Raw genomic sequence first — 23698 nt, forward strand, 5'->3', positions numbered from 1 at the left:
ACGCGAGCCGGCGTGCAGGAACGCATGAAAAATGAAATCACAGCCCCGCGTCACCCTCCCCTGCTCTTCTGGAGGCTGCAGCCTCGTGTCTGCGGGGAGGCGAGGGAGGAAGAACAAGGCGAGGGATTTCTGCGGAGCCGAGAGGAGGCGGCGAGCACGCTCCATCCTGGGGAATAAATTAGAATACATCTCGGAATAAATGAGCTGGATGGCGAGGAGGGGAGGGTTGCTTCCCGGGGAAACGCGGCTGCCTCTTTAGCAAGGTGGAAGCACCTCCGGGGCTTGGATTTCGGAGCTGATCTAATCTCCAGGTGTGAATTCACGGCTCGCTCCTGGACGGGATGCTCACGGCGAGTTAAAGGGGTTACGGGCAGAGCAGGAGCTTAACGCCTCTCCCTCCCCTCACATCCGTCTCTCCGCGCATCCACCCCATGCTTCCATCCATCCATCCACCGACCGCACGCTCCACGCTCCAGCAAAAGCCATTAGGAATGACAAAGCACCTTTTTGTTTTAAAGATGGGTCCCGGGAGCAGCAGGCAAATTGCCTGGTTCATGCATAATAAACCAGGCGTGGAAACACACAAAGTAATAGGCTGCGTTTGTAGGGAAACAAAGTCATTAAGCGAGCCCGTTCGCAGCCTTGGCTGGGAGAAATAAAACGCAGCGAGGCCGGGTGCGGAGGGGCTGCCAGCGCCTCCCCTGCCCCTCTTGGCAGCGGCTCCTGCCGAAAGCTCGGGCGAAAAAAAATAGGTCAGCGGAGGCAGCGCGGGGTGTGCTGCGCTTGGGGACCCCCCCCGTCCCTCATCCCCCCAGGGCCCACGTCCCCAGCCCCGCTGGCAGAGCCCCCCCCCCCCCCCCCGAGATAGATGCTACAAAGGCAAACTGCAGCCCCCTCTTTTTTTTTTTTTTTAACATTTATATTTATAATATATATATAAAAAAATTAAATATATATAATATATCGTGTTTAAGACTAAAAATATAGTACATAATATTTAAAAAAAAGGAAAAGGACAAATAAAAAAATGGTGGCTTGGGGGGCAGGGGTCACAGATACGTGTCTCTAGGGGGTCTAAAACAGCCTGTGCTAGGAGGGGACCCGCTCACCCCTATGCCCCGGGGTGCCGCTGCCTGGCCAGGGGCTCCCTTTGGGGCTCGGACGTGGCCGGGGGGGGCCCCGATCCCGCTCCCCTGCCCCGGGGAGTTGAGTTTAAAGCTTCAGCTTGGCTTCGGGGCCGGCGGGACGCTATTGCTATAGACGGTGGGGGTGCAGCATCTGGGGCGACAGCCGGGGTTAAGTCAGGCACCATCGCAAGAAATGGCACGCGGGCCGGCCGGGGTGGGGGGGCTCAGGCTGGATCGGGTTCAGCACCGTCCTGACAGTACCTTTGGGGTCGAGGTTAAACCCGATGGGGACGGGAAGGGGGGGATATCGGGGACCCCCCCCCCCAGTGCCGTGCCCCTTCCTTCCCGAACCGTCCTGCGGCCGAATCGTACCTGCTTGCCGCGGGGCCGGCTCCGCAGCCAGGAGGAAGAGGAGGAGGAGGAGGCTCTGCAGGATGGGGGGCCACCGAGCTCGCCCCGATCCCCATGGCAGAGCCAGGCAGGCAGGGAGGGTGCTTCGTACCTAATCCCAGGGGCCCACAGGGACCCCCTGAGTCTGGTGGGTGCCGGTACCAAGAGCTGGGCTGGGTAGGAAGCAGCTGGGAAGCCAAACCCCCCCCTAAACTACCCCAGCATTGAGCTCACAAAGTGCCCCCAAAACCCCTCGTGCCCCAGCCAGAACCCAGCTCCCTGCTCCTGAGGGAATTGGAGTCCCCCTTGTTCTGGGGTCCTGCTTGTTCTGGGGTCCCACTTGCTCCGGGGTCCCCCTTGTTCTGGGGTCCTGGTGCCCGTCTGGGGACCGAAATCCTTCGCCCAGCCTCGGGGTCCAGCTGCCCCTATCCTACATCCCTGTAATACATTCACTGAGGGCTCCCCGTCCCCTTGGCATGGGGGCGTTTTTGGGGGCTCGCCGTACCGGGACCCCCAGGGTGAGCGGGGTGCCCCCTGATCACCGGCTCGGGGCAGGGTGGGAGCGGGGGCTTTGTGGGACGGATGGACGGACGGAAGGACAGGAGGGAGCCGGCCCCGAGCGTGGGCCAACCCCAAAAGTCAAGGCACAGGGAACGGGAACAGGCTGGGCTGGGGCATTTTGGGGAGAAAACAGAAGCCAGGCACGGCGCCTACATCCGCGGCCGCATGTGTGCCGTGGGACGGGCGGCGCTGGCCGGGGCGTGCGGGGCTGAGCCCCCATCGGGGAAGGCTCCGGGCTCCCCCCTCCTTCCCAGCCGAGCCGAGAACGGGGAAGGGGGGCCGGGACGGGGGGCACGGGGCCAGGGGGAGGATGCCCCTCGCCCCTTTGGGAAGGTACCGCGAAATCAACCGCTATCCCAGCGGGGAGTGGAAGCTCGAAGAGAAGGGACCCGGCGCACGGAGAAGCGGGGCGAGGGGGGGTCAGGATGAGCCCCTGAATATCAGGGGACAGTCGCCGGGGCCTCGCCGCCCACCGCCCCCCACCCCTAGACGTGAGTCTGCATCCGCTGCTGGAAGCGCTGCCCGTAGTCCGAGTGCTGGGAGGTGTAGGAGAAGCGGGTGGCGCTGGCGTACTTGCCCATGGGGTCGTAGGCGTCGTAGGGCGCCCGCTCCAGGCTGGGGGGCTGCCCGTAGCCCAGCCGGTAGCCACCGTAGCCGCCGCCGGCCGGGAAGGCGGCGTGGCCCCCGTAGTTCTCGTAGGAGAGCTGGCTGGCCGTCTCGCCCCCCCGCCGTGCCCGGGGGAGCCCCGGTGCCCGCGGCCGCCTCGGCGCTGTAGTCGGACGCGGGGCCGCGGCTGTAGGTGTTGAGCTGCGCGTAGCCGCTCGAGTGGGACAGGCGGGAGGGGGGCCGCGCCTCGTAGCGCCCCGGCCCCGGCGTGCGGTAGTCGGCGTACAGGACGGTGCGGGAGGCCGGGCGGTCCTCGTGGGCACGGACGTTGTAGTAGCCGTTGGTGGGGTCCTGCGGGGATGGGGGGGTGGGAGGGGAGCGTGGCTGGGGTGGGCTGGGCGAGGACCCGGCCCCTTCCCTCCTCCGAGCTTCCCTTTTATCACGCCTCATTCCTGTTCTTAGCACCATTTGTGTCCTTGTCCCTATCCCCATCTCCACACCATCCTCATCCTCGTCCACATCCCCATCCCATGCCTTCCATCCCCTCCCAATCTTCTGCCATCCCATCCCTATCCCATCCCCATCCCAACTCCATTCCATCCCATCCCATCCCATCCCATCCCTATCCCATCCCCATCCCATCCCATCCCACCCCATCCCAGTCCAGCCCACCCCACCCCATCCCATCCCATCCCATCCCATCCCATCCCATCCCTATCCCATCCCCATCCCCATCCCCATCCCATCCCATCCCCACCCCCATCCCCATCCCATCCCATCCCATCCCATCCCCACCCCTCGCCCCAGGACCAGACCTTCAGCTCGTACTCCTCGCGGGTGTCGATGGTGTCACAGCGCAGGTCCTGCTTCAAGTCCACGTCATCCTTGAAGGACTGCAGGAGAAACGGGGACAGACAGCCTTGTTCCCCCCGGCTCCCACCCGCCACGGTCCGGCAGCCCTGGCTGCGGCGTGGCCCCGCCGCGGGCTGTCCCCTACCGAGTAGATGGCCTTCATGACGCGGGTGGCGGTGGAGACGCTGGCCGTGTCCTCCTCCCGGTCCGCGTGCAGCGTCAGCGGCTCCCTGTTCACCGTCTCCACCTTGATGTCCAGCTTGCGCAGGGTGACGTCCTTGCGACCTGGGGACGCGCGGGGATGGAGGTGGCACGGAGGGGGCACAGCCTGGCCGGTCCCCCCACCCCGTCCCCATCCGCCGCGTCCCCGTCCCCCACTCACTTCCTTTCCGACGCCGGTAGAGGAAGCAGGCGAGCGCCACGAGGAAGCTGATGACGAGGATGCTGGCCCCGATGGTGGCCCCGGCGATGATGCCCACGGGCAAGACCTCTGCAAGGGACGAGGACGCGGGGATGTGAGCCGGGGCCGGGTGGCGCGGCGGTGGCCGCGGCTCCGTGTCCCCGGTACCTTTCTCCTCCAGCTGGATGATGGCGGTGCCCGGCCCGAAGCTGTTCCAGGCGGTGCAGTTGTAGTGGGTCTGGAAGTCGGCCTCCATCACGTTGTTGATGGTGAGGGTGGACAGGACCCCGCTGCCCGTGTTGGTCCTCTCCACCGTGTAGCGCTCCAGCGTCCCTGCCTCCAAAACGTTCTCCTTCCAAGCCCAGGCCTGGCAGAGGGGGCTGCGTCAGCGCCTCTCCGCGGCCCCCCCCCGGGGATGGGGACGGGGATGGGGACGGCGTCCCCTGCCCGACCGCGGTTCACTCACGATGCGGTCCGGCGGCGGCGTGCTGCCGATGAAGCACTCCACCTTGCCGCGGTCGCCGCGCGCCGCGTACTGCACCACCTCGCTCGAGATGATGGGGGGCCCTGCGGGAGGGACGGGGGGAAGGGGGGTCACCAAAACCCAGCGGCACCCGGGGGTGGGGGGGGTCCCACCGCGGGCACCGCGCCCCCTCCCCGCCCCCGCCCCGGCCGCTCACCGTTGACGTAGAGCGTGACCTCGCGCTCGCCCACGCCGATGCGGGGCACGATGGCTTTGCAGATGTACTGCCCCGCGTCCGCCTGCGTCACCGACTTCAGGTACAGCTGGTTGCTGTTGCTCAGGACCTTGGGTGGCAGCACGGGGACAAGGCGGAGCTCAGGAGGGCTGGCGGGGGGGGGGGGCCCGGCCCCTCCTTGAGCCCCCCCCCCCCCCCCCCCGCGGCTCAGTACCATGTTGGATTCCTTCTTGGTCCAGGTGAGGGTCAGCGGGGGGTTGCCGGACCACATGCAGGTCAGCGTCACGTCGGAGCCGATGTCGGTGACGGTGGGCTTGGGGGCCACCATGATGCGAGGGGCAACTGGCGGGGAGAGGGGAGGGTTGGGGGGGGCGGGAGGCAGCCCTGGGGGGGCTCTCGGGGTTGTGTTGGGGGGCTGCCCCGCTCACAGTGCACGTCCACCAGCGTGCTGACGTTGGTGCTGCCGATGTCGTTGTGCACCTCGCAGGACACGGGCTCCGTGAAGAAGGTGTAGTCCACCTGCGTGTCGTACTTGTTCTCTTTGGCCTCCTCGATGATCACCCCCCCCTTGGCCCACCTGGGGGAGCGGAGAGCCCGGGTTCAGCACCCCCCCCGGCCCCGCCACGACGCCGGACCGAGCCCGCAGGCTGTGGTGAGCGCCCCCCCCCAGGGTCCGCGGGTCCTCCTCACCTGTAGCCTTTGATCTCGGGGTTGGCGGTGGCCATGCAGGTGAACACGACCCGCTCGCCCTCCTGCACCGTCTGGGGCTGGATGGACAGGGTGACAGTCGGGGGATCTGCGGGAAGGCGGACGGAGCCGTCGCGGCTGCTGGGGCGGGCTCAGCGTGGCAGAGAGAGAGAAGGGGGCGAGGGGAGAATCCCCCAGCCCGGCGCAGCAAAGCTGGCCCCGTGTGCTGCCACCCAGGGCACGGCACGGCACGGGGGGAGAGCCCCAAAACTGCGATGTTCTTTTGGGGTGCCTGCTATGGGCACGTGCCTGCTATGGGCACCCACCGCCCCTGATTGATTTGGGTGCCTGGCATCCCTTCCAGAAGCAGGCACCCACCATCCCTGACAGATTTGGGTGCCCCCCATCCCTTCCAGAAGTGGGTGCCCACCATCCCTGATGGATTTGGGTGCCCAGCATCCCTTCTAGAGGTGGGTGTCCAGCATCCCTGGCCACTTTGGGTGCCCCCCATCCCCTCCAGAAGCAGGCACCCACCATCCCTCATGGATTTGGGTGCCCCCCATCCCTTCCAGAAGCAGGCACCCACCATCCCTGATGGATTTGGGTGCCCACCGTGGCCGTGGACCCAGCCGGGCTGAGCCTTCCCGCAGCAGCCACTGGAGGTCGGTGTTCACCGCGCCGTCCCCAGCTGGCCCCCGCCTGCAGCCGGCGCAGCCCAGCTCCGGTGAACCCCAGCGGGCACAACCTCGGCCCCCACCCACCCAGGCACCCTCTGGGGGACTCCAAACCACAATGCTGGGAGCCCCCCAGCACCCCACAACACCCAGCACCCTGGAAGCTCCTCGCTCTGCCCCGGTGACACCCGCGTGCCGCGTGCCGCGTCCCCGCGCCATGGCGTCGTCCCCTCCGTCCCTGTCGCGGACTCACGGTGCACGTTGAGCTTGACGAAGGTTTCCTTCCCCGCCGGGACGGCTTCGTTGGTGCTGCGGCAGGAGAAAACCCTGCCGATGTCCAGGTCGGTGGGGTTGATGGCCAGCTGGCTGGTCGTCGTCTCCCTCTTGCCATCAGCCAGCACCTCCTGCCAGGGAGAAGGGGACGGTGCCCGCGGTGAGCTCCGGCGCTGCGCGGGGCCGCGGCGGGGCCGAGGGAGGGGACGGGACGGCCGGTACCGTGGTGGTGACGGCTCCGTCCTGCTGGAGCCCGTCCCGGTACCAGACGATGGTGGCGGCGGGCTTGGCGCTGCGCGCCCGGCACGTCAGGTTGTACGGCGTCCCCGCGCGCAGCAGGATCTCGGGGGCTCCGTCGATGGTGGGGTCCTCGGGGGGGACTGCAGAGGGGACAGGGGACGAACTGGGGACGCTGGGGACACTGGGGACGCCGGGGACCCTCCACACCTGCCAAGCTGAGGAGCTAAAACCTTGATTTAAAACTGATTTATTAGGGCTGGGCTCTTGGGGAGAAGGGAACCGGGGGGCTCGGCGGGGTTCGTGCTGTGCTGCAGGGACGGGTGCTGAGGGAGGGGCTGGGCTGCTTGCAAAGCGCCCCCGGGTGCTGGCTGCAATTATGCAGGTGGGAGCCAGGTGCAGGAGGAATGGTTGATGGGGACCCCCCATCCTGGGAGCCCTCTGCCCTACCTGAGCCCCACGCGGGGTGGGGGACACAGGGGGACCCCGCTGAGCTCGGCAGGAGTTGGGGGGGACCCCCCTGGGCTCAGTACCCAGCCACAGCTCCCACTCGCGCGCCTTTTATCTCCTGCCTTTCTAATGGGAATTTCAACGCCAGGGGAAGAAGGAGAAAGAGAGGAAAAAAAAATTAAGAAAAGCAAGAAATCCGCCCCAAAACCCCATTCATGCAACATTTCCGCTGCGGCTCCGGCATCATCTCTTTTTTTTTTTTTTTTTTTTTTTTTTTTACAAGACACAAAAGTCAGGGAAATCAAAGTTACTGCACTCGTAGGTCCCGTAACTCAGCCACGGCGTGAATATAGATTAAGGCATTAAAGATAATGGCACAGCCAGGCTGCTGGAGGCAAGGCAAGGGGGAGGCGGCGGCGCAGGCAGCAGCAGCCTTCCCCGCGCCTGCCTGGGCTGGCTCGGGGGGTCCGGGGGGGGCTCAGGGGACCCGGGGACAATGCGGGGAGCCGGGCTCGCTCCTTACTGAGCACGGTGAGCTTGGCCCGGCGCGAGCGCAGCGCGGCCTCGGTCGCCTGGCACTCGTAGACGGCGTCGTCGGAGAGCTCGGCGTCGCTGATCTCCAGGTTGTACTGGCCCGAGTCGGCCGTGCCCACGATGCGGTAGCGCGGCCAGGCTGCGGGGACACGGCGCGGGGGGTCAGGGCCGAGGGGACGGGACCCCCTGGGTGCTCCCCGTGCCCCCAGCTTCTGAGTCAGATTCGCCAGGGTTGGGGGCTCGGTCGCTGCCCGGTGCCAGCTCCGGCCGCGTGGGACACGGGCAGGCAGAGGGGATGGGGCACGTGCGGCATCCCCGGGGCATGGGGGGAGTCCTCAGGGCGTGCAGGGACCTGGGCGCAGGCAAAGACCGCGGTGCGTGCAGGACCCCGAAGTGTTCAGGGACCCTACTGTGTGCAGGGACCCTAATACATACAGGGACCCCAGTGTGTGCAGGGACCCCAATGTGTGCAAGGAACCCAGTGCGTGCAGGGATCCCTGTCCGTGCAGGGACCCCAGCGTGTGCAAGGACCCCAATATGTGCAGGACCCCAGTATATGCAGGGACCCCAGTGTGTGCAGGGATCCCAGTGTGTGCAGGGACCCCAACGTGTGCAAGGACCCCAGTGTGCGCAGGACCCCAACACATGCCAGGACCCCAGTGCATGCAGGATCCCTGGTCCATGCAGGGCCCCCGGTGCGTGCAGGAAGGAGCAGAGAGCAGTGCCCAGTCCCTGCCGGAGCTTGGCTACGGGACACGTGGCCCCGCTCCGGCACATGGAGCTGGGAAATGGGGGCCGCGGCACTGTGGGAGCCGTAACGCCCAGGAGCCTCCCACACGGTGACACCCCCTGCCCTGCGCGGTGACGTCCCTGAGCCTTCCCCCGGGTACCTTTGAGGCCCTGCCCCATCCCCAGGGCCAGCCCGTCTTTGGTCCATTGCACGATCCCGGAGTAGTTGAGTACCACGCAGGAGAGGACGATCCTCTGGCCGGCCACCACGGTCTGGTCCTCCGGCTCCTCCACGAACCGCGTCTGTGCCGCTGGGGACGTGGGACGGGGATCGGTGACGGCCCAGGGCACCCCACACACCAGCGCCCAGTGCTCCGTCATACCGGTGGCACCGGGCAGCGCTGGCACCAGGGAGCCGCGTGCGACACGGCACGGCCAGCACCGGGGTCCCCAGCGCCGTCCCCAGCCCCCCAGGCCGTGTCCCCATGGTGCCGCGGCCGTCATGCGGCGAGCGGGCATCGACCGGGAGGGCAGCGGGGGGAGCACGGGGTGTGTGTCACACGCGTGCGGCTGTGTCACATGCGTGTGCGGGGGGGCAGGGTTGGGGACCTGGGCACACCGGGGTCCCTGCCCGCTTGGGGAGCGTGGGGACAGCGGGGTGAGGGGCACTTCGCCCCCCCCGGGGTGGCAGGGGGGAGCTGCCTCTCTCTCCCCCGTGCTCGCCTCCCCCCCCCTTGAAAGCCTCTTGCTAAAATATTCAAATGATTTCCGCTGTGGAGCTGGAGAGGGGGAGGCAGAAATCCCTTCTGGGGATGAGCGAGCTGCAGATAACGAAGCCGCTAAGTCCCCAGCCCTGCCTCCGCCTGCGTGGCCCGGCGAGGCCTGGCACGGCTCAGCACAGCTCAGCACGGCTCGGCACGGCACAACTCGGCACGGCACGGCACGGCACAATTCGGCACGGCACAGCACAGAACAACATGGCACAGTTCGGCACGGCACAGCACAGCACGGCACCACTTGGCGTGGCACGGCACAGCACGGCACAGCATGGCCCAGCATGGCCCAGCACCACGCAGCTCTGTGTCCCCAGCGTGTGCTCTGTCCCCAAGAGCCGGGTGCTCCGGCCCCCCTCTGCCTTTGACCCTGCAGCCAAAGCCCCCGGCAGCTCCCCAAATCCCCCCGCCGCTGCCGGGGAGCCCCCGGCACCCCCTGGCTGCGCCCCAGCACCAGGAACCAACCCAAAAGCATCGCCCCCCAGGCAGCTGGAGAGACCCCCCCCAAGCCCGCACGTGGCATCGGGCATCCCCAAATCCCCAGCATGGGGGCACCCCTGGGCCCGGTACCGCAGGACCCACGGACGGGGCACCCCAGGGTGCTGAGGAAGGGGCACCCAGCCCTGCGGCCCCTCGCAGAGCCCACCGGGACCCGCGGTGACTTGGGGACGGTCACTGCCGGTGTCCCCCAGTCACATCCCACCCGCGTGGGCATCCCAAACCCCCACGCCGGGGTGCCCCCAGCCGCCCACAGGGCCCCGGGCATGGAGGGGGCGGCTGGGGACACTCGGATGTCCCTGCCCCGTGGCCCCCCCGCGGCAGCGTTTTGGGAGAGGAGCGGGAGCAGGGACAGGGGGAGGGAGGGAGATAAAGGGAAGGAGAGAATGGGAGAGGCGGGGGGAGGGATGGAGCTGGGGGGGGAATAAAAAAGCAGAGCGGAGATCAAAGAGGAAGGTGCCTGGAGAGAGGTGGGCGTGGGGGAAGATCAGAGCTGGGGAAGGGGGGGAGGCAGCGCAGGGGGGGGCTGCGGCCGCCAGACAGACAGCGGGGACCCACGGCCAGCCCAGGGCCACCGCGGGGTGATACAGAGCGCCCGGTGGCACCTGCAGAACGCCAAAGCGGGGGGCACCGGCGTGCACGTGTGCACACGCGTGTGCAGGTGTGGGAAGAAGCCCCCCCCCCCCCCCCCCGCTGCAGGCACCGTCCTGTCCCTGTCCCCATCCATATCCCTGTCCCCATCCTCGTCCCCGTCCCCTTCCCCGTCCCCATCCCCGTCCCCGTCTCCATCCCCATCCCCATCCCCGTCCCCATCCCCATCCCCGACCCCATCCCCATCCCATCCCCCTTCCCAGCCCCATTCCTGTCCCCATCCTGTCCCCGTCCTGTCCCCATCCCCGTCCCGTCCCCGCCGCTGTTTAGTCTGGCGCAGGGCGACGCGGGGGGGGCTCGGCCCCGGCGCAGCGAGCACCGCGCGTCCCTCGCCGCGGCGGGGCCTTGACATTGCGCCAAGGAGCCCACAAACCCCTCGCGAGGCTCCGGGGCACCGCCGCACGGTGCCGGGCGTGCGAACCCGGCCTGTGCCCACCCGTGGGTGCTCGGGCACGCGGGGGGCTCCCGCGGAGGGACCCGGCGGGGACCGAGCCACACGCCCGGCCCTGTCTCCCTCTATTTATCAAATGAAGGTCTGATTAAGCCCTGGGGCTGGTGCTCCAATCTCCCTCTCTCTCCTCTCGCTATTAAACTCAGGGTTCAAAGAAAAGCTTTTTATTCGCGCTGACAGCTTTCAGATGGAGCTAAATCTCTCTGCGCTCGAGTTTTTTTCTTTTTTTATTATTTTATCTCTCTCCCTCCTCCCCTTCCTCTTCTCACCGCTTTTAAATTTAAGCCTTTCCCCTTTCCTCTTCCCAAGTTGTTCGCTTCTATTTATATTGGGGGGAAAAAAAAAATACACAGGGAGGAAAAAAAAAATAATAAAAAAAAACCACCCTCCACTGGTTTTATTCTGCGGGAGAGAAAAGAGGATTTGGCTTCCTTGTGGCCCTGCCCGGCAGAGCGGAAAGGAAGAGACGGGCGGGAGGACGGGGCCGCGGGTGGCTGCTGCAGCCGGGGCCATCGCTCTGTCCCCGTCCCTGTCCCCATGACTCTGTCCCCATCCCTGTCCCCGTCCCCATCCCTGGGACACGCTGCTGGCTGCATCCACGCCGCCGCCCGCGTCCCCTCTGCCCCCACGCTGTCACCGTGCTGTCACCGCCCCGGTGCCGGCGCCCCGAGCCACTTGTCACCCAGCACGAGGCAATGGGATGGAAAAAAAGCGCAAGCGTCGCGGCCGGCCCCAAAATCACCCAGACGGCGCCACGGATGGACCTCGGGCACCGCCAGCGTGGGGAAACCGAGGCACGGGGCCGAGCGCGGCGCTCCCGGCGGTGTCGCCGCGTCCCCAAAACCGGGAGCGGGGGGGGCGGGGGGGGGACACGCAGCCCGCGGGTGCCATCCTGCCCGTGCAGCGGGCGGGTGTCGCGGCTGGCGGGGGACGCGGCGGAGCGGAGACGTGATCGACCCTGGCACTTCCCCGTCCTCCCGCCCCATCTGCCGAGGAGCAGAAGCTATTTTAGGCTCCGGCAATTTGGGGCTTTCTGCTAAAGCCGGCCGCGTCGCAGGGTGGCTGGTGGAGGTGGTGGCCTCAAGGACGGAGCCCCGCGCGTGTCCCCAACTCAGGGTGGCAGCCAGAGCCCCAAACCCACCCAGGGACCGCGGGGAGCAGGGATGGGACTTGGGACGAGGCTCGGGGCAGAGGGGACCCTGCAGCTGGGGATGCCCCCAGCCTGCTCCCGCAGCGTCCCCGTGTCCCCGTGCCACACGGGCGGGCGATGGCAGCAGGACGGGGACCCGGGTGCCAGCCCAGCCCGGCAGCACGCTCGCCCGCAGCCAGCAAATTGATATTTGCTAGAGAGGGTCCCCGTTGCCATCAACAATTTATGAGGCTGCTTCGCTGCGATTACCCCAGCAAGACAGCGCTGCCCGGGAACAGCGCGAGCCGCGCGCTCTGAAAGCATCTTGGCAGGAGAAGCCGCTTCCGCTCCTTGTTTGAAGTCACTCAATGCCCTCTTCTATTTTCTTCTCCTTCCCCTTCGCTTTTTAACGCTAACGTGGCCGGAGGGTGGGTGGCGGGGACGGGAATGCGGTGCCAGGATGCTGGGGTATGGCAGGACGATGCTGGCGTACGGCAGGATGGTGCTGGGGTACGGTGTGAGGATGCTGGGGTGCCCATCCCAATGCCAACTGCACCATTTGGGGCCAAAGCCCCAATCTGTGCCCCCTGCTCCCTTATCAGCCCCAAGCGCAACCCCGTCCAATCCGCATCCAACCCATCCGACAACATCTCCTTCCTCTAATCCCGCTCTGATTGACATTAATTGAATATTACCATCCTTTAATTCCTCGGTAACTGAATCCCGCAGCAGCTACCCTGCACCCCCTACGCCAGCATCCCCATCCCTGTCCCTGTCCCCATCCCTGTCCCTTGTCCCCATCCTCATCCCCATCCCTGTCCCCATCCATGTCCCCGTTTCCCCCCCCCCCCCCCCGGCTGCCTCCAGAGCCAGGACCCCGGCTCCGCTCCCGATCCTCCCGTCCCAGCAGGAACGGAAAGTATTTCACCACCATCATATGACGCCAGCGCATCGCTGGCACGCGCCCAGCGCCAGGCTGGGAGGCACCAGGGCGGCCGACGGAGGGGACGGGGCCGCATCCAGCCCTGCCCCTCGCCGCCATCTCGGGGAGTGGCCCCGGGGTGTCCCCAGCGTCCCCGCGGGGCTGGCACGGGGCTGGCACGGGGCTGGCACGGGGCTGGCGGGGGCTGCTCCGTTGCCTCTCCCCCCTCCTGCTCCGCTTCCCGCTGCCGGAGCTGGTGGTAGCAAAGCTCTCCGGGGAAGGGATGCTCCAGTTATTTTCATTTTTTAAAAGGCAAAATTATAAAAACAAATGAGGAGGAGACCGGTTCCCCTCCTCCCCGCCGCCTTCGGGCACGCTGGGTCCCCGCCGTCCTCCTCACGCCCTGGCCACAGTGACCTTGGCCGTGCCACCAGGCGCGGCGTCCCCGGGGGCAGCGGCACGTGGGGTGCGCATCGGGGACATCTCTGCATCGGGGACATCTCCGCATCGGGGACATCGCCGTGCCCCCTGTGCCACCAAAGCAGCTGGAGCGCCACCGGCTCTGCCGGCCCCCGGTGTCCCCAGCCCGCGGTGTCCCCTCGCTCCCCGCCGCTGCCGTCCCCCGCCGGCCGAGGAGCGCCGCCGCGATTGCTTGTGACACCAATCTCACAACAAATTTAGCAGCTCATTTCCCGGCCGATCAAATATTCCACCTCGATTACCTCCCGGGCAGGAGACGGGCGCCGCGCCGCCGCGCGGGCGGCCAGCACCTCCCGCCGTGTCACAGCCCATCAGTGTCACCGCGGCGGGGACGCCTGCGCTGCTGGGGACGGCAGGAGGAGGGCTGGGGGGGGGCAGGGGACGTGGCCCCACCACCCTGCTGCCCCCCCTGCAAGGCGCTGGGGGGAAACTGAGGCACGGGGAAGGCGCCTCGATAGGGGATGCGCAAACGGTAGCGCAAGGCAAGGATCTGGGGACGGCTCTGACACCCCCAAAAAGGCCACGAGCGATGGCAGAGGACCCGGAGGGACGAGGAGGAGAGGAGGCACCAGCTCGTGATGAGACACGGGGAGAAAATACGCGGCGCTGGGAACATACGGAGCAATTTTCAATTGAAACCTCGTTGGGAAGAGGCATAAATACCGGGGGAGATGACGCGGTGGAATTGGGTTCTATTTTTCGTTCCTGAGGAGCCTTAAATATTCCCCACCTAATAATAATAATACAAAAAAAATGAACTCCCGACTTACGAAACAACATATAAATTCCCCTCGTAATTACATTACTTTCAGCGCAGCAAAGATGCCAATAAAATATAAACCAGTGTTGGGCAGGGAGAGGGAGAAAATAGAGAAGCGAATAAATGAAGTGCTTTATTGCGTTATGGCAAACGAGCTGGGCTGGGGGGGCCGCGCGGGGCCAGGGTCCCCATGGGGCCACCCCACCGTCCCTTCAGCTGCCACCGTCCTGCGTGCACCAGGGGACTGGGGCGGGGGGTTTGGGGTGCCCTGTGGGGAGCCCCCTGGAACCCCACTTCTTCCCCACATGAGCCCCATTAGTTTCCCCATGGGAAGCCCACAGCTATCCCATTGGAACCCCATTGCCTCCCCACAGTAACCCCACTGCTGCCCCACGGGAGCTGTCTTGCTGTCCCACGGAAATCCCGTTGCTGCCCCCACAGATTCCCCATTGGAACCCCCCAGGTCCCCCTGGGGACACCTCCGCTGCCCCACAGCACTCGGTGCCGACCCCAAGGCGCCGTCCCATGGCGCTCCGAGGGTTGATCCTGGCAGAACCCTGCTTTAGGGGTCCCCACGGTCCCCCTGTCCCCCCCAAGGCGATCACGCCCACGGGACCCCGGTGTCCCCAGGAGCCCCGAGCCCCCTCCAGCACCCCGGGGCCGGGGTCTCCGTCTCCCCCCCACCTGCCCTGCCCGGAGGCAGCAGCCGGCCGCGGCCGTTTGTGAGAACCTCGGCGCCTTTCTTCTGCCCTCGGCCCCTGAAAGGGGGCAGCCAGGCAGAAAGACAAAGGCTCTGCGCGCCTGGGGGGCACGGGGGGCCGGGCACGGCCGACGGGCACGGAGCGAGGGGCCGCAGCGGGGTGCAGCGGCTGCATGAGCGTGAAGGAGTGCGTGTGCAACGGCGCTGTGCATGCACAGGAGTGTGCATGAGAGTGTGCATGGGTGTGCAAGTGCATGCACAGGAACGTGTGCACGTGTGTACAAGTGTGCGTGCACCGGATGCTTGCTTGCACAGGAGTGTGTGTGTGCACGTGTGTGTGTGTGCACGTGTGCATGCACCAGATGCTTGCACGGGAGCACGTGCACATGTGTGTGCGCGCACCAGACGCTTGCTTGCACAGGAGTGCGTGCACGTGTGTGTGCACGTCCGTGTGCTTGCCCAGCAGCGTGCATGTGTGTGCACCAACTTTAACGCTTGCACGGGTGCGCGCGCCCCAGCCGTGTGCGTGCACAGCACTACCCTTGCGGCTGCAGGAGCTGCGAGCATGAGCGCGGGCCGTGTTCATGCGCACACCCGTGTGCACATGCGTGCACGCGTGTGCGTGCGCACGTGCAGCCGCGTGCACCCTCCCCGAGCTGGCCCCGCAGCGCCCATGCCGGGCGGGCTCCGTGCATTTCGGCTCAGCAGAGCGGGGCAGCCTTCGCACCCCAGCCCCTTCCTCCTCCTCCTCCTCCCCTCGCCGCTGCCCTTCGCACAAAGGCCTGGGCTGCAGATGTGCGGCCGCTGCTCCCCCCCCACGCTGTGCTCAGCCCCCACGGGGGGGGGGGGGGGGGGGGGCGGCAGGTCCCAGGGTGCCCCCGTCCCCCCCCACCCATGGGTGAGCTGGGAGCTGGCAGCGCCTCTGCCCTCGTTATTTCCTCTTCATTTCTGGGGCTGTCAGAATTATGGAGCAGGGCTGTTTATTGGCTTGAGTTTAATTAATTTGTGTAATATCCCTGTTAGGAACAATGTCTAATTAAGACTTTTGTTTGTGTGTGCGCGCCGGGGGGAGGGGACTTCTTCTTTGGGAAAGGGGAAAAAAGAAAATAAAAATGAAAAGAAAATAAAATTCCCTAATCATTAATGGAGGGGAAAGAAATATTTAAACAGGGCTGGCACCCTTCCACCGAGCTGCTGGTAAGCGCTCTCGTTACAGATGTCTTAATGAGACATCTCTTAATAATGGGATTATCATTCACATTGAATCGGGACGAGCAGCTGGGAGCGCGAGCCTCCGGTACGGGGCCTCCGCGCCGCGGCGCGTGGGAGAGGATGGGGCAGAGCGGCCCCGCGCCGAGGGCTGGGGAACGGAGCCCCCGCCACGGATGGGACCCCCCCGGCGCCACGGGGCAGGCCCCCCCCCCCCCCCCCCGGCCCCTTGCCCTGCCTCAGTTTCCCCACCGCCGCCGGATAAATCCAGCGTCGCCCATGGTTCGTGGTGCTGAGCTCACGCCCTGGCAAAAGGGGGGTTCAGTGGAAACCCCGACTGGGAGGGAACGGGGTCGGATGGGGGCTGGTGGGGACAGGGGGCGAGGTGTCCCCTTCAAAACCACAAAGGTTTGGGGGGGGGGGACGACGACCCTTGTTGTCCCCCCCACTGCATGGCCCCGCGCTCCCTTCCCCCTCTGCTCCAGAAAATAGGGGCAGGAATCTCAGCCCGCCCCGACCCCGTGGCCGCCACGAGGATTTGGGGTCCCGGGTGGGGAACGGGGTGGGGGGGGGGGGCTGCAGGGCACCCACCCCCCCGCCAGCACCCCCGGGCGCGGCGACACGAGGGGGTCCCGTGGGGCTTTGTGCCCACCAAAGCCAGCTTGGCCAAATGGGGCCGACGCCAGTGCCGGGGTCCCTGTGGGGTGGCAGGGGGGGGGGGACGGGGCCGGGAGCGCCGTGGGGGCCGCCCTGCAGCCCCCCCCCCCTCGCTGCCGGCCCCTGCGAGTCCCGCAAAGGAGAAGCTGGAGCAGCCCTGGCTGCGCTCCTGCGGTCAGAGCCCAGCAATGATCCTACAAGCCTGGAATTTGAGGAATTTCCTGCCAAGGCTCTCTGGAAGAAGAGGGAGAGAAAGGAAACCCAGCGCTTAACCCTCGGCTCCCCGCGCCCGGCCCCGATCCCGCGGCGGGCAGGGGCTGGCACCGGGGGGGCAGAGGCACTTTTTGGGGTGTCCCTGGACCTGGGGGGGCTGCTCCCCGCTGCTCCCCGTTCGCTTTGGCCAAGCTGCGTGCAGAGCCCCGGGCCCCACAGCCCTCCCCGGGGACAGGCGAGGCTCCGTGCCTCAGTTTCCCCGAAATCTCTGCCCGCTGCCCTGGCAGAGGCCGTCCCCAACCCTCATCACCTCCCCGTGTCCCCGGGGAGGCCACCTCCAGCCTCCACTCAGCCCCCGTCCACCCGCCGCGCCCCCCACCCCGTCCCCAAGCCCCCGCGACGCCCCGCAGCCCCCGGCTGAGCCTCGTGCACCCCAAAACACCGCGGGAGGTCGGGAACCCCCCTGGCCGCCCCACGAACCCCCCCCCCTTTCCCACCAAATCCGCCGGGAAGGGCGTTGCAAGGAGGTGAGGGAGCGGAGGCCGGGGATGCTCCGGGTGTCACCGCCCGCGGCCCGGTGCCACCAGCGGGTCCCCTCGTGCCCCTTGCACGCCCAGCCGGGCACGTGCTCCCTCGTGCACCCACGCGCGCTCCCTCGCACGCCCGCGTGCGCGGTTTTTGCTCCTTTTTTTAATTTTTTTTTATTTTTTTTTCCTCCGCCGTTCCCATGGCAACCCCCGCACGGCGCACGGCCGCTCTCGGGTTTGAAATAAAAGTTGTTTTTCCTCCCCTCCTCCTTTTTACTCCACTCTTTTCGCTTTTTTTCTCCCCCCCCCCCCCCCCCCCCCCCCCATTTTGATTTCCATTTGGATCATAATCCGCCCGTTGCCATGGCAGCGCTGGCAGCCCATTATGTTCCAGCCCTTGCAGAAAAAGGCCTCGCTCCCCCCCTTTTCCCTTCCCTGCGCCTTTTTCCGAGGGTTTCGGCTCCTCGAACCCCCTCCTGCCCCCCCCCACCGCCGTCCCCCAGCCCCGGGCACTCTCCTGGCCGGCTCCGAGCCCCCCGCCCCGCTCCGAGCCCCCCGCCCGGACCCCGCTGCGCGCTCAGCTCCCTCCATCCCCTTAACTCTGCCCCGACTCGGCCCCGAGCCTCCTCCTCCTCCCGTGTGGACCCCCGGCACCCCATTGCCCCCCCCCGGCGCCTTGCACGACGGCTTTTGGCTGATTTTGGCCCCCTCAGTGTCAATTTTCAGCGCCGGCCGCCGCGCACCCACCCAGGTGGGGCTGCGGGTGCCCGAGGGTGCCGCGGTCCCGCTGCGGGCGCAGGACGGGTCCCTTTGGTGTCCCGTCCCCCCCCCCCCCCCCCCCCAGTGCCCTCCCGCGCCGTGCCCACCCCCGGCTGGGAGCAGGAGGTTATGAAAATGAGCCGTGCACCCAGGAGACTGTAATTATCTGCTAAGTGTGAAAGCTAGAGTGATTAATTAAGAGATAATAAAAAGAAAAGGAGGCTGGAGAGGGAATAACGGATGCTTTGATGATAAAACCTGAGGTAAGGCAAGCAATTAGGGGGAACCTTTATGGGGAGTTAGCGACAATCCCCCCGCCGCCCCTTGCTGCTGGGGGGCTGCGTCCCCGCCGGACGGAGCCGGCGACACCCCGCGGGGCCACCGGGGTCCCCTCCCCAGTCCTGCAGGTGCAGGGGAAGGCACAGGGGACACCGAGGGGACACGGGGGGGCTTCCTGGGGCCGTGGTGGCCCCCGGCCATCCCCGCAGGCTGACAAGATGGGTGCCGCAGGGCTGGATCCGGTGGCCCCAAGGATGGGGTGAGCGGGGCGGGCGAGCACCCATGGGTGCCCAAAGGGCGGCGAGAGAGCCCAGGGCAGCCCAGGTGGGCTCTGGGCCAGGCGGGGCAGGAGGAAAGCTGGCTCGGGATTAAATCAATCTCGAATTAAAGGCTGGGGATGTAATTAATGCTGGTCGGCTCGGGTCGGTGGGGCGGAGGTGGCCGACGACCCCGATCTCACCTCCGAGAGGAGGGCGTGTGGGGTGCCGGAGGTCACCGCGGGTGGGAGGAGGGCCGGAGTTGGGGGCCCTGCAGGAAACGGGCAGGAGGCCGCTAGGATGGGAGCGGGACGGGGCCGCTGCCACCCCCCCCCACCCTGGGATGCTTCCCCGGCAGTAAACCACGGCCCCAGCTGGGGAGCGGCCGATTCAGCCCTGGCACGGGCGGCCCGGGCAAGTCCCGGCACGGGGCCATGGCTGCCGCGGCAGGATCCGTCCCGCCGGCCCCAAAGGCTGCCGTGGCCCCGCTGCGGGGCTGAGCCGGGGCTCGCTGTGTGCCGGGGCAGGATCCGGCCCCTTCTGCGAGGGACGTGCCACAGGCTCGGGGCAGGACCCTGCACAAAACCGCGGCATCCCTGGTGCTCGCAAAGGGGCTTTGGGGCCCCTGGGGAGGTTGGGACCCTCCCCACCCGCCCCACACAGCCCCCGTCCTCCCTCCATGCCGGCGCTGGAGCCCCACGGGGGAGCACCCAGGGGTCTCGGGCCCCCCATGCTGCCAGCCCCCTCCCCCTGCGCTTAAGCACCTTAATCCCAGGCTGCTCCGCTCCCAGTTAGCCCAAACTGGGATCGCTGAAGCGCGCTGCGGGGAACAGGGAGTGCAGGGCTGGGGGTGCCACCCCAAGGTCCCCCTCACTGTGGGGCTGGGGGGACGCGCAGTGACCCTTTGGGGCTCCATCTCCTCCTCCGAGGTGTTCTGGGGATGAGGGTCTGCAGGGTGGCAGGGACAATCACTGTGACCCGGAGGGGACCCTGGGGACAGCTGGCACGGGTCCGCGAGCGCTGTAGGATCACGCCGAGAGCGGCACGGGGTTTTTTAGGTGGGCAAAGCGGGCGTGCAGGGCGGCGGGGATGCCCCGAGCAACCCGAAGCCACCGGCGGCTCCTTCGCTCCCCGAACGTCCCCGGCCTCCCCCCTCTGCCCACGGAGGGGGGCGACGCCAAGCGCTGGCACCCCCCAGCCACGGGGACCGGGGCCACCTTCCCACCCTCCCCGGCCGCCGCGCCACGGCACGGGAGCTCTCCCGGGGGCTTTTATTACCCTGCAGCAGACGGCGGTCAGCTTACAAATCACATCACGCCACCGCCGCTCCGGCGGCGCGCGGGGAGCAGAGCCACCACGGCCCCGGGAGGGGAGCACGGGCAGGTGCCCGCCACCGTCCCCAGCAGCTCCCCGTGGCCACCGAGAGCCCTTTGCCTCCACCCATCTCCAGCAGGCAGATTTGGGGTGCAGCCCTTGCCCAGCCATCTCGTCCCCCTCCCTGGCACAAGAAGGGTGGCCCCGTGGCCCGGCACCGTCCCTCCTGCCCCATAAGTCTGGGGCAGCCCCAGGTTGAGGGATGCTGGTGCTGCACCAGGTGGTTGGCATCACCTTGGGGTGCCTGCAGGGGCACGGGGCGGCGGGACCGGAGCCCTGCAACCGCTGCCTACCCGAAAAAGGCACCAGCATGGGGGCCAGAGGGACCGGCCTGACCTCAGAGCGCCCGGTCCCGGTGCCACTCCTGCCCCTTCAGCAGTGATGCACCCAGGGGTGAGGGCTCCAAAGGCAGCGGGGCTCAGCCACGTTCCCCCGGGGCACGCAGCGAGCTCGCGGGGTCTCAGCGCAGCCCCCGCCGGCACCAGAGCCCCAGGACGAGCCCCCGCCGCCATCTCTCCGCTGTTTCAATTTCGCTGCTCTTCCTTGGGAGGGAAGAAGGGAGGGAAAGAAAAGAAAAAAAAAAAAAAAAACCACCACACACAACAACCCACAGAGAGAAGGAGAAGAAGAATCGCCCAGAAAATGAATAAATATTTCAATTTGAGGCGCAATCACAGCGAGTGATTGAAACGGGGGGAAGAATAATGGGTTTCATTTAGATAAGATACAGAAAATTATTTAGTGAGAAATGAAGAGTGATGAAACCCATTCAACATCTTTGTGTGAGCGGGTGTAACTCCATGAATGGCACGGACCCCCCCCCCCCAAGCACCCACACGCCTGGCTCCAGGGTGGGGGGAGCCCACCAGATTTTGCTCCCCCCCCCCTTCCCCCCCAAGCATCCCACCTTAGAGCGGGGCCGCGGAGGGGAGGCAGAAGCGAAACTTAGCGGTGGCAGGAGCGAGATGGGGACCGTGGTGGGACGGGGCCGCTCGGGGGGGGACGGGGGACGGGACGGGGGGGATGCTGGCGGGGTGCTGCCACCCCCGTCCCCGTCCCCGCAGCCCGTCCAGCTCGTCCCTGCGGCGAGGCAGAGCGCGGAGGCCGGCGCGATGCACATGGCACCGTGCGGGCGCTTTTGTTCCTGGGAGGGCAGCGGAGCCCCGCGGCGCTTCCCCGAGCCCTGCGCGGGGGAGCCTGGGATCGGTGCCCCCCCCCCCCCCCCCACACACACACCCCCCGGCCCCAGCCTCGGCCCTCTAAGAGGCTTTGCATGCTCCTTCTAAACCCCCCGTTCGACTCATTTTTGTTCCTGGCATCTTAGCAACGCCGCCCCCTTAATTAAAAATTAGATTGGATTTTGCAGCAGGGAAGGACCCGGAGGCCGTGCAGGGGCTGGCTCGGCGCAGGGCAATGCCCTCGAGCGCCCGGCCCCGGCCACGCACCGGCCCCCCCTGTGCCATCTGGGGGGACACAACGGGGGGGGGGGGGGGGGGGACACCCCAGCAGAGACCCCAGCAGCTCGGTGCACGCACGGTGCCCAACCCTGTGGGGCCCTGCTGGTGGTCTGGGCGGCCGGGGGGCACCGGGGCTGTCCCCAGCTCCGCACCCCTTGCTCTGCGTGACCTTGGCCGCACGGCGCCCCGTGCCTCAGTTTCCCTCGATGGCTCCCTGTGGTCATTTGGGGGGGTCACGTAGGGACGTGGGGGGGCTCGGGCGAGCCCCTGGGTTGCAGCAAGCCCCGTAAAGCGACCGGGGGGGAAAGGGGGTGCCCCACGCCGTCCCCAGCCCCGCTCCTGAGGGCTGCCCAGGCTGGGAGCTGGGGGTCCCGGCTGCCCCCGGCGCTCGCCCCCTCTCACCGAGAGGCATCCTGGGCGGACAGACGGACGGACGGACGGCAGTCCCCACTCGGCCAGCATTGCCACGTCCAGGCCGGGTCCTCCCCACACGTCCCCCCCTGTTGTGGATCCCCCTGGTCACTGGGGGTCCCCAGAGCTGCCGGGTCCCCCCCGCCTGCCCTGGCACCGACAAATTCCTGCGTCCGAGCGCCGCGGCCCCCCCTGGACCCCATCTCCAACGGCCTCACCCCGGCTCCAGCGGGACCGGACCGGGGGGGCCAGGACCCCTGCGGGGGGCAAGGCCCCGACCGGGGCATCCAGCGGGACCGAAACCGGGGGGCCCTGCCCCGAAGCGGGCTGGGGGGGGCAGAGCCCACCCCGGGTTGCATCAGGACGCAGCAAGGGGGGGTCCGTTTGCTCCCAACCCGGGGACGCGGCTCCCCCGCTGGGGTCCACCAGCGCGAACCCGGGGTCCCAGCCCCCGCTGGGGGGCTCCCCCAAGACCCTGTCCGGCCCCCCCCCAGCCGCGGGAGCCCCCCCAGGACCCAGCCGCGGGCTCCTTTGGCCGGAGCCGGGCGCATCCCAGCGGGGCGCGGCGGCACCGCGCGGGTCCGGAGCCGGGTCCCAGCCCCGGGCAGAGCCGGACCGAGCCGTGCCGTGCCCCGCGAGCCGTGCCAGGCTCTTCGGTGCCCCCGGTGCCCGGTGCTTACCTTGCCCGTAGGAGTCAGCGAGAGTCAGGAGGCAGAGGAAGAGGATCCGCATGCTCCCGTCCCGGCCGCGCTGCGGGCACGGGGCGCGGGGGGGGGCCGCTGCCCCGCCGCCCCGCTCGGCCCCGCCGCCGCTGCTAGAGCATGGCCCGGCCGGGCAGGGGCCGGGGAAGGGCCGCGGGCTGCGCTGGCTCCGCTCCGAGCCGTGCCGAGCCGCTCCGAGCCGTGCAAAGCCGTGCCGAGCCGTGCCGCGCCGCCCCGGAGTGCGCGCTGCCGGCGGGGCGGGGCCGGGCCGGGGGCGGCAACTCGGGAAAGTTGGGGAGGGGGGAGCGGGGGCGGGGGGGCGAGAGGGGGCCCGGGCCTGGGGGGGCACGGGGGGGCGGCTTTTTGCACGGCGGGGGGGGGGGGTGCGCACCCGGGGGGTGCGGCTGGACGCGCGTGGGACCTTGGAGTTGGACGAGTGTGCACGCGTGTGCGTGAGTGTGCATGCGTGTGCACGCGTGTGCGTGAGTGTGCACGCGCGTGCACGCGCGTGCACGTGTGTTTGTGCGTGTGCATGCGTGTTGGCGCGTGCACGCGGGGCGAACACGCGTGTGAGCACGCTGGGGGTGGCTTTGTGCCGCTGCGCCCGTGTGCGTGCACGCCTGTGCACGCGTGTCAAGCTGCACGTGTGCGTCCCGGGGCGTGCGTCCCCCTGCGTGTGCACACTCAGGCACATGCAGGCCAGCTGGACGGGTGTGCACGGTGTGGGACTGCCCGGGGAGAGCAGCACCCACCCAGGACCCTGCAGCACCCACCCAGGACCCCGCAGCACCCACCCGGGGCAGGGGGCTGCGGGCTGAGCCCCCCGCCCTCGCCCTGCCTCACCTCTCCGCCGCCGTTCGGGCGGCCTCTCCCCCGCGCCGCACGCTTGCTGATCCTCCCCTCTCTCTATTCCTCTTTTGAAAACTTTCTAAGCCCCAACTGAAGGCCCTGGATATCAGCGGCTCGAAAAATCCTCTTGCCTACAGGCTCCGGGGAAGGGAAGCTTTCCAAGTCGAGCGGTGCGGGCTAAGCCCTCGGTAGAGGCAGAAGCTTCAGCTTTCGTGGTTGGGTTTTTATTTTTATTTTTTTCTTGGCTGTTGTTGTTGGGTTTCTTTCTTTCTTTCTTTCTTTCTTTCTTTCTTTTTTTTTTTTTTTTAAATAGAATTTCTAGCCCTGAGGGTTTTAGAGAAAACATTGCAAATGGGAACCAGCGCGGGCTGCCTGCCTGAGTCAGCAGGCATCTCCTGCGCCCGCCGGCGGCTGCAGCTTTGC

At 67.3% G+C, this 23698-nt stretch overlaps 1 protein-coding gene across 1 annotated transcript; it reads right to left on the reverse strand.

Annotated features, from left to right (window-relative positions):
- Positions 1 to 485: 485 nt before the first annotated feature.
- On the reverse strand, positions 486 to 22656 carry KIRREL1 (kirre like nephrin family adhesion molecule 1). Its single transcript, XM_040539018.1, is given in 16 exon segments — positions 486 to 2836; positions 2838 to 3035; positions 3500 to 3577; positions 3682 to 3821; positions 3919 to 4026; positions 4105 to 4303; positions 4403 to 4503; positions 4617 to 4743; positions 4849 to 4976; positions 5063 to 5211; positions 5325 to 5430; positions 6249 to 6399; positions 6491 to 6648; positions 7479 to 7628; positions 8380 to 8529; positions 22406 to 22656. Coding segments are annotated over 16 exon segments (2268 nt in total). The 5' UTR covers positions 22458 to 22656; the 3' UTR covers positions 486 to 2563.
- Between the last annotated feature and the right edge of the window lie 1042 nt (positions 22657 to 23698).

The sequence above is a fragment of the Cygnus olor genome, chromosome 28 (assembly GCF_009769625.2).
Source record: "Cygnus olor isolate bCygOlo1 chromosome 28, bCygOlo1.pri.v2, whole genome shotgun sequence".
NCBI lineage: Eukaryota > Metazoa > Chordata > Aves > Anseriformes > Anatidae > Cygnus > Cygnus olor.